Raw genomic sequence first — 10000 nt, 5'->3', positions numbered from 1 at the left:
AGTGAGTGTGTGTGTGTGTGTGTGTGTCTTTGTGTGTGTGTGTGTCTTTCTGTCTGTGTCTCTATGTAGGCTAGCGTGTCTTTGTGTCTGTATCTCCGTGTTAGCGTGACTTTGTGCATGCGTCTGTGTCGTGGAGGTCAGCCCCTTGGAATGAGGAAGTGGCTCGCTTCAAGACGCAGCAGCGACCGCCCGCCCACCTCCCGCGATCTCTGCGCCTTCCCTTCCCCTCGAGCTCCTGTCTTCTGCGGGATGCACCGTCCGGGAGGGAGAGGCCCTTCGAGTGGCTCCTTCTAGAACATTCTGTCGCCGGGAGATTTGGTGTCAGTAATCCGGCCGGGACGTGCTCGGTTGCCCGGCATTTTTGTAACGTGATGTAACTCGGTCCTTGGGCGTCTTCTCGCGGCGCTCTCTCTCTCTGCTTGCAGGCTTGTACCCTGTGCTTTTCAGCGCCGCTTCTTGTCTCCTCCCTCTCCGTCTCTCGTTCTGAGTCTTCTCTGTCTTTCTTTCTTGGCCTCTGTGATTATTCTTTGTTATCCTCCCTCTCCGTCTCTTGTTTTGTCTCTCATTCTTAGTCTTTTTCTCTTTCTTTCTTGGCCTCTGTAATTATTCTTTTTTTTTTATCCGCCCTCTCCGTCTCTCGTTCTGTCGCTCATTCTTAGTCTCCTCTCTTTCTTTCTTCGCCTTTGTACTTATTCTTTATAATCCTCCCACTCCGTCTCTCGTTCGTAGTCGTCTTCTCCTCTTTCTTTCTTGGCCTCTGTGATTATTCTTTGTTATCCTCCCTCTCCGTCTCTCGTTCTGTCTCTCATTCTTTGCCTCCTCCTCTCTTTCTTTCTTCGCCTCTGTGATTATTCTTTATCCTCCCTCTCTGTCTCTCGTTCGTGGTCTTCTTATCCTCTTTCTTTCTTCTCCTCTGTGATTATTCTTTATTATCCTCCCTTCGTCTTTCGTTCTGTCTCTCATTCTTAGTCTCCTCCTCTCTTTCTTCTTTCGCCTCTGTGATTATTCTTTGTTATCCTCCCTCTCTGTCTCTCGTTCGTGGTCTTCTTCTCCTCTTTCTTTCTTCTCCTCTGTTAATATTCTTTATTATCCTCCCTCTCCGTCTCTCGTTCTTAGTCTTCTCCTCTCTTCCTTTTTTTTTCACCTGTTATTATTCTTTATTATTTTATATTCTCTATAAATCTGGCACGCCCTCACTTCCCTTCGTGTCACGCCCTTGGCTTCGGGACCGCGAGCGATACGCCTTTATCGGCACCGCGTCTGCAGGGGTTGTTTAAGCAAGCGATAAAATGGTTCGAGTCGGGAGACTGCTTGGGTATTTTTATTCTGTGGCTTTCCTTCTTCTTCGTTTTCTTTTCTTTTTTTTCTTATTTCTTTCTGTCTCTGTCTGTCTGTGTCTCTCTCTGTCTGTCTGTCTGTGTTTCTCTCTCTTTCTGTCTCTCTCTCTTTCTGTCTGTCTCTCTCTTTCTGTCTGTCTCTCTCTTTCTGTCTGTCTGCCTCTCTCTCTCTTTCTGTCTGTCTGCCTCTCTCTCTCTTTCTGTCTGTCTGTCTGTCTCTCTCTTTTTGTCTGTCTGTCTCTCTCTTTCTGTCTGTCTCTCTCTTTCTGTCTGTCTCTCTCTTTCTGTCTGTCTGTCTCTTTCTGTCTGTCTGTCTCTTTCTGTCTGTCTGTCTCTCTCTCTCTCTCTCTCTCTCTCTCTCTCTCTCTCTCTCTCTCTCTCTCTCTCTCTCTCTCTCTCTCTCTCTCTTTTGAAGGGAATTATATTTTTGTGTTATAGTTCTAGAGTGGAACGAGCATACCAGCAGCTTTCAGAACCGGATTTTCTTTGTGTGATGTCAGGGTCTCAGATTTTTGTGCGAATTAGTGGCGTGGCTCGTCGGGCCTGCCTCGGCGCCCATTTCGGTGGTGACTCCTTGGCTGGCTGGCTCTGGCTCTCTCTTGGCTCTTCACTCTCGCTTTCTCTCTCTCTCTCTGGCTCTCACTTCTCTCTTCTCTCTGGCTCTCACTCTTTCTCTCTCTCTCTCTCTCTCTCTCTCTCTCTCTCTCTGTTCTCTCTCTGGCTCTCTCTCTCTCTCTCTCTCTTTCTGTCTCTCTCTTTCTCTCTCTCTCCCCCTCTCTCTCCCTCTATCTCCCTCTCTCTTTTGGAGGGAATTATATTTTTGTGTTATAGTTCTAGAGTGGAACGAGCATACCAGCAGCTTTCAGAACCGGATTTTCTTTGTGTGATGTCAGGGTCTCAGATTTTTGTGCGAATTAGTGGCGTGGCTCGTCGGGCCTGCCTCGGCGCCCATTTCGGTGGTGACTCCTTGGCTGGCTGGCTCTGGCTCTCTCTCTGGCTCTCACTCTCGTTTCTCTCTCTCTCTGGCTCTCTCGTTCTCTCGTTCTCTCTGGCTCTCTCGTTCTCGTTTCTCTCTCTCTCTCTCGTTCTCTCGTTCTCTCGTTCTCTCTCTCTCTCGTTTCTCTCTCTCTCTCTCTCTCTCTCTCTCTCTCTCTCTCTCTCTCTCTCTCTGTGGCTCTCTCTCTCTGGCTCTCTCTCTCTCTCTGGCTCTCTCTCTCTCTCTCTCTGGCTCTCTCTCTCTCTCTCGTTCTCTCTCTCTCTCTCTCTCTCTCTCTCTCTCTCTCTCTCTCTCTCTCTCTCTCTCTCTCTCTCTCTCTCTCTCTCTCTCTCTCTCCCTCTCCGTTGTTCTCTCCCTCCTTCCCTCCCTCTCTTCCGTCCTCCCATCTTCCCTCCATATTTCTCCCTCCATTTCCTCTTTTCCTCCCTCCCTCCCTCTGATGCTTTTCCAGTTCCATAGGATAGATAGGAGGGTGATTCACTCAGCAGGAAATCCGAGGGGAGAGGTGACGAAGGGAGTACACTGGAAAGGGGAGAAGGGAGACGAGGGAGAGGGGAAAGGGGTAGTAGGGTTACGGAGTCCATTATGCAAGAAGGGAGGCGGTTCGCGGGCGTAGGGGTGTGTGAGGGGAGGGTGGGGGTGAGGAAAAGAAGGGCGAGGGGAGGGAAGCCTTCGGGTTTTCGTTTCCCTGCTTGCACGGTGTCATGTTGCTGGAGCTGGCATAACTGCGCGGTCTCCTAAGTCTTGTGTTTGAATGAGAGGGAGAGGATGGAAGGGAGCGATAGAGAGGGAGAGGGTGAGAGAAAGGGAGCGATATGAAGAGAGAGGAAGGAAGTGAGAGAGAGAGGGACAGAAAGAGAGAGAAAGAGGAGAGTATGAGAGAGATAGAGAAAGAAAGGAGAGTATGAGAGAGAGAGAGAGAGGAGAGTATGAGAAAGGGAGAAAGAGGAGAGTATTAGAGTGAGAGAGAGAGAGAAAGTGAATGAGTGAGTGAGTAAGAAGAGAGAAAATATTTTGCTTGTTTTCGAACTTCACTGAAGTGTACATGTACATGTACATGTACATGTACATTTCCTCGAAGAGCTGTAACATTCTTATGGAGCAAGATTTACGTTATAGCTTGCTTGCTGGAGGCTCAATATGTGATCACGGAGGGTGAGGGGGGGGGGGCGGTCAGAAGCATTGCTACTTCATCCGCGGTCGTTGCATTCCTGAGCGGGTTAGGGTTCAATGCAGGTCTTAACTGTAGCTCGTGAATCACGACGCTTCGCCCAGAAACGGTTTTTGAATGGCGGTTAATTTTCTTCCGCGTGGCTTCGTTATCGGCGACATTTGAGCATTGAGCCCTCGGTGCGCACGTCGCCGCCCGCCGCCCGCCGCCCGCCGCCCGCCGCCTCCTCCCCTCCAGGGCCAGTGACTCTCCGTAGAAGGGACGTTACCCGAGCCGGCTTGGGTGCCCTGGGCGGGTATACTTGATATGCAGGGTCGATCAACACGCCATTGACTCGCGAGGGACCTTCTGCGTCAGCCACTTCCTGTTTTGCGTTTCTCGACGCGTCATGTTGATGTTATTCATGTGGATGACGCTCGGGATCCGACGGCCTGGGGTGCGCTATGTTGCTAGGGTGGGGTGGGGTGGGGTGGGGTGAGTGGGGGGTTGAAGACGTCGTTCGTTGTTGTTAGTGGAACAAAACCACGACGTGATAATGGAACTCTGAGATGGGTGGGGGCGGGTGAGATGGGTGGGGGCGGGGATTCGTGTGCTGCGAAAGGGGTTATCCTGAAGTGCAACAAGCAGAAAGTGATTCAACGTGTGCTGCATGGCCTGGTAGCGCAGATGTCGTATCGTGTCTAAATGTTGATGTTGTTTGCAGGACACAGGAGAGTAATAACGAGAAACAGTAACAGTGTAAAGATTGAGGCAAGTGATTGCCGCAGCCAAGTGGCAGAGAGTAGACTAAGTGTCTTGATTTTACTTGTGACCTGACTCACGTGTTTGTGTTTTCCTCTTCCTTCAACCTGCCCTCGCCGTCTCCTGTGGGCGTACCGTGGGCGTCCCCCTCACCATGACCGACACCGCTCCGCCGCCCGCGCCCATCGCCATCCCCACGACTGCGGCCAACGGCGGGCCCCCTTCCGGCAACCCCCCGACGCCGCCCACGCCCGTGACGGACATGACGCCCTCCACGTCCCCGTCGTCGTCGCCCACCGCCACCACGCCCACCACGCCCCAATCCACCACCTCGGGCATCTCGGGCATCTCCACCACCTCCACCACCAACAATAACAACAACAACTCCAACGCCTCCACCGTGTCGCCCAACTGCTCGCCGACATTAGCCGTGAGTACCGAGTTTTTTCCTCTTGTATTTCGCTCCTCTCCTGCGGGCGAGAGCCGTCGCTCGAGGCAGCTCTTGCGGGGGTATTTTGATGCGAGCTTTCGTGAGTGTGTGCGAGAGAGGGAGAGAGAGAGAGAGAGAGAGAGAGAGAGAGAGAGAGAGAGAGAGAGAGAGAGAGAGAGAGAGAGAGAGAGAGAGAGAGAGAGAGAGAGAGAGAGAGACAGAGACAGAGAGAGAGAGAGAGAGAGAGAGAGAGAGAGAGAGAGAGAGAGAGAGAGAGAGAGAGAGAGAGAGAGAGAGAGGGAGAGAGAGAGAGAGGGCGTCTCTAGAAACTCAACTGCCTCTTCTGTGGTTCTCAGGTGGCCTCTTTGAGTGTAAATGCCGTTTGGCCCCGGGAAGGACTCTTTCCTCTCCTTCTCTTCATTTTCTCTTCCTCTTCCTCCATTATCTCCATTTCCATGTCCTCTTCCACCACTCTCCTTCCTCCTTCCTCCTCCTCTTCCTCCGCAATCTCAACTTCCATGCCTTTTTCCACCTCCGTCTCCTCCTCCTCTCCCTCCGTAATCTCCCCTCCTCCTCCTCCTCCTCCTCTTCCTACTCTCCTCCTTCTCCTCCTCCTCCTCCTCCCCCCCTACTCTTCCTCCTCCCCTCCTCATCTCCCCCTCCTTCTTCAACTCTTCTCCTCTTCCCTCTCCTCCTCCGCCCCTTTCAACAGCTGGAGATGTTTAGACCTTGATTACCTACGAATTCCCTCAATGAATGCACAGTCGTCTTCACATTGGTGTTTTATTTAACGTTAAGAGAAACAGGACACGTCTCGATTAGTGAAGGGCGTTGAGGCGAGGCATGGAAGGTGTGTATGTAAACGCAAGCACATACTCTCCCACCGCTGAGCTTTGAGAGACAAATTCAATGCGTGAATCGAGCTCAACGACCCTTAACACTAAGCGGATGCGCGTTGAAGTAGGAACAAGCGACCCCCGATGATTGCTGTCACAATGGCTGTAATCCTAGAGCCAATGACTGGCGTCTGCAAATGGAGCTGAGCTGTTGCTGTCACTTAAAACTGTTCCCACTCATGGCGTCGGAACAGTCATTCACATCTTCTGTCTCTCTCTCTCTCTCTCTCTTTTTTTTTTTTTTTTTTTTTTTTGCCTCCCCTACCCCCTCATCTCCCGTCTGCTTCATATCCTTAGCTTTGCTTCGTTTCGGTTTACTTCCTTTTTCCCTTCACATTCCATCCCTTCTCATTCATTTTCTTTCCCATTCCTTCCCCTCCCATCCCATCCCATCCCATCCCATCCCATCCTCCTCTCCCTCCTCCTGTCCTGTCCCGTCCCGTCTCGTCCCGTCCCGCTTCTTATCCTTCGCTGTACTTCTGTTTCCTTTCCTTTTCCCATCAGTTTCCATTCCTTCCCCTCCTTTCCTTCCCTTTCTCTCCTCTCCTCCTCCTTCTCTCCTCTCCTCTCCTTTCCTTTCCTCCCGCTTCCTATCCTTCCCGGGCCCTATCCGTCCGGCCAAGGGTTCACTCATTCACCTGGCACGATTACCGGCCATTGTTCGTTGCCTCCTTACGCTCAAACGCCCCTTCGTCCATCCCCGGCTCTTGCTTGTGGCCTTCACGTTATAACACTTGTGCGTGTGGGCCCCCTCTCCCCCTCTCCCCCTCTCCCTCCCTCTCGTTCTCCTCTCCTACACTTGTACGCCTTCTATCTCTTCTCCTCTTTTCGTTCTTTTCTTTTTCCTCCCCTCCTCTTCCCTTTCTTCTTCCTTATCCTCCCCTTCTCCTCTTCTTCCCCTCCTCCTCTTCTTGCTCTTCTTCCTCCTCTTCTTCCTTCCTCCACTTCTTCCTCCCCTCTTCCTCCTCCTCCTTTCTTCCCCTCCCCCTCCTCCTTTTCTTCCCCCTCCCCCTCCTCCTCTTCCTTCCACCTCTCATTCTTCCTTCTCCTCCTCCTCCTCAACATAGCTCAAGCCCCTCCACTTCCATTTCGGTGTTCGTGCTCACAATCCTCCTCCTCCTCCTGTAAGATTACCCGCACAGGCAGCCTCCCAACCCTTGGAAATCCACAGGGAGACCGTTTCTCATCTTTCCACCCCTCTCGTGCAGGCCAACCCACCTTCATACGTCCCTGTACCCACCCGTGTCCTCCTGTACCCACTCATGTCCTGTACCCACCCATGTCCTCCTGTACCCACTCATGTCCTGTACCCACCCGTGTCCTCCTGTACCCACTCATGTCCTGTACCCACCCGTGTCCTCCTGTACCCACTCATGTCCTGTACCCACTCATGTCCTGTACCCACCCGTGTCCTCCTGTACGCACCCATGTCCTCCTGTACCCACTCATGTCCTCCTGTACCCACTCATGTCCTGGACCCACCCATGTCCTGTACCCACTCATGTCATGTACCCACCCGTGTCCTCCTGTACCCACCCGTGTCCTCCTGTACCCACCCGTGTCCTCCTGTACCCACTTATGTCCTCCTGTACCCACTCATGTCCTCCTGTACCCACTCATGTCCTGTACCCACCCATGTCCTCCTGTACCCACTCATGTCCTGTACCCACCCATGTCCTCCTGTACCCACTCATGTCCTGTACCCACCCATGTCCTCCTGTACCCACTCATGTCCTGTACCCACCCGTGTCCTGTACCCACTCATGTCCTGTACCCACCCATGTCCTCCTGTACCCACTCATGTCTTGTACCCACCCATGTCCTCCTGTACCCACCCATGTCCTCCTGTACCCACCCGTGTCCTCCTGTACCCACTCATGTCCTGTACCCACCCATGTCCTCCTGTACCCACTCATGTCCTGTACCCACCCATGTCCTCCTGTACCCACTCATGTCCTGTACCCACCCATGTCCTCCTGTACCCACTCATGTCCTGTACCCACCCATGTCCTCCTGTGCCCACTCATGTCCTGTGCCCACCCATGCCCTCCTGTACCCACTCATGTCCTGTACCCACCCATGTCCTCCTGTACCCACTCATGTCCTGTACCCACCCATGTCCTCCTGTACCCACTCATGTCCTGTACCCACCCATGTCCTCCTGTACCCACTCATGTCCTGTACCCACCCATGTCCTCCTGTACCCACTCATGTCCTGTACCCACCCATGTCTTCCTGTGCCCACCGTATATCAACGGTAACCTAGTCTAGTCATGTCTTCTCTGTACTGTTTTTTATTTATTTATCGGGTTTTAAGACTCTTCCCTATTTTTTGTGTTCACCTTCGCTTTCTCATACCCACCCGTACCCGCGTATGTAGCCTACTATACCCTCCTCAGAATCCTCTTTGTAACCCCTCCCTCCTGGCTCTCCCCCTGTGGTCCCTTCCCCCCTGGACCCTCCCCTCTGACCTATACGCCTGGACCCTCCTCTTTGACCCCTCCCCCTTGGTCCCTCCCCCTGGCTCCTGCCCTCATGGCCCCTTCCCTCTGACCCCTTCTCCCTTTCCATCCTCTCGCCCCCTTCCCCCTGGCCCCTCCCCTCCCCCCCCTTTCCATCCTCTCGTCGTATCCTCATCCCCGTCGAAGTAATGGCATCATCCGGGGAGGCGTGGGGGGGCGGTGTGGGGGGGGGGAGGTAAGAACGGGGATGCGCTGTACCCCTCACCGCATTTCCTCCCCTCCACTCGCCTCCATCGAGGTCGCGGTCCTCTTATTAACCTGGGTCGAGAAGAGGTCCAAAGTCTTGATCTCATTGGTAGCGCGGTGGTCGTTAGCTGGAGAAACATGGTGGTGGTGGTGATTATGTTTATTTTAATGAGTTTGATTTTGTTTAATTGTTGACGCTGATTTGCATGGATGTCCTCGTCCTCCTCCCTCACCCCCTTCCTCCCATCCTTCCTCTCCCTCACCACCCCTACCCATTCTTTCTCTCCCTCCCCTTCCCCACCTATCCTTTCTCTCCCTCACCTCCCCCACCCATCCTTTCTCCCCCTCACCTCCCCCACCCATCCTTTCCCCTCCTCACCACCCCTCTCCCTTTCCTCCCCCACCATTTCCTCTCCCTCCCCTCCCCCCATCCTTTCTCCCCCTCCTTCCCCACCCATCCTTTCCCTCCCCTCACCACCCTTCCACCCATCCTTTCTCTCTCCACCCCTACCCATTCTTTCTCTCCCTCCCCTTCCCCACCTATCCTTTCTCTCCCTTTCACCTCCCCCACCCATCCTTCTCCTCTCCCCCTCACCTCCCCCACCCATATTTCTCTCCCTTTCCTCCCCCACCCATCCTTTCTCTCCCTTTCCTCACCCACCCATCCTTTCTTCCCCTCACCTCCCCCACCCATCCTTTCTCCCCCTCCCCTTCCCCACCCATCCTTTCTCTCCCTTTCCTCCCCCACCCATCCTTTCCTTTCTCTCCCTTTCCTCCCCCATACCATGCACGGACGGCGGCAGACCCAGTTTACCTTGGGTTCCCGTGTTGGATTATGGCCTCCGACGTCGGCCTCCTCGTTCGGCGGCCACGATGCCCGCGACGTCGCCTCTCTCGCCCTCCTGCCTGGGGCTCTTGACTCTGCTCGCTTCTCTCTCTCTTTTCTCGCTTGTTCTCTGAGTTTCTTCGCTTCTCTCTCTCTTTTCTCGCTTGTTCTCTGAGTTTCTTCGCTTCTCTTTTTTCTCTCCTGTTCTCTGTCTCGCTTTCGTGCTATTTTCTTTTTTTCTGCACATGCATTCGCACCCGCGCATGCAGTTGCATCCCCCAACTCCCTACTACCTGTCACCCCCTCACGCACGCGCACATGTCATCACCATCATCATTGTCATCGTCATCAGCCCGTAACATGCCACTGCAAGACGTAGGCATCTCCTTTTTTATTTATTTATTTTATTCTTTCTTGGCTCCCGAATTTCATTATTCCTTCACGCCATCTTGTCATTGTCCTCCTTGTATTAGCTCTGTTCTAGTGTGTTAGTTTCTTTGTTCACCTGTCGCCGCGGGGTGTGTGCGGATAAGTGGGTAAGTGTATATAATAAATGTATGTAATAAATAAACAGCGAAGGCCCTTTCTCGCATTACATTTTCAGGGCGTGTCCGGAAGAAGCGGTGTCGAGGGAAGGCCTTCGGCATGTTCGGTTGCTTCCTTGGTCGTCCCTTCTGTTCTTTTATCAGCTACTTGTTCAGCATGAATCCTCACAGACACATATGCGCTTACGCATACGTGTGTGTGTGCGTGTGTGTGTGTGTGAGTGTGTGAGTGTGTGTGAGTGTGAGTGTGTGTGCGTGTGTGTGTGTGTGCGTGTGTGTGTGTGCGTGTGGGTGAGAGAGAGAGAGAGAGAGAGAGAGAGAGAGAGACAGAGAGAGAGAGAGAGAGAGA

At 53.1% G+C, this 10000-nt stretch overlaps 1 protein-coding gene across 1 annotated transcript in view; it reads left to right on the top strand.

The window, feature by feature from the left end:
• Positions 1 to 10000, top strand: part of pnut (septin 7-like protein pnut) — a 195998-nt gene that overhangs the window by 55493 nt on the left and 130505 nt on the right. The window contains exon 2 of the mRNA XM_070144904.1: positions 4209 to 4676. Coding sequence (XP_070001005.1) covers positions 4401 to 4676 — 276 coding nt within the window. The 5' untranslated portion in view covers positions 4209 to 4400. The remainder of the gene's footprint in view (positions 1 to 4208; positions 4677 to 10000) is intronic.

This window comes from Penaeus vannamei, chromosome 33 (assembly GCF_042767895.1).
Source record: "Penaeus vannamei isolate JL-2024 chromosome 33, ASM4276789v1, whole genome shotgun sequence".
In the NCBI taxonomy this organism is placed as follows: Eukaryota; Metazoa; Arthropoda; class Malacostraca; order Decapoda; family Penaeidae; genus Penaeus; species Penaeus vannamei.
This window is presented reverse-complemented; position numbering and strand designations above follow the sequence as displayed.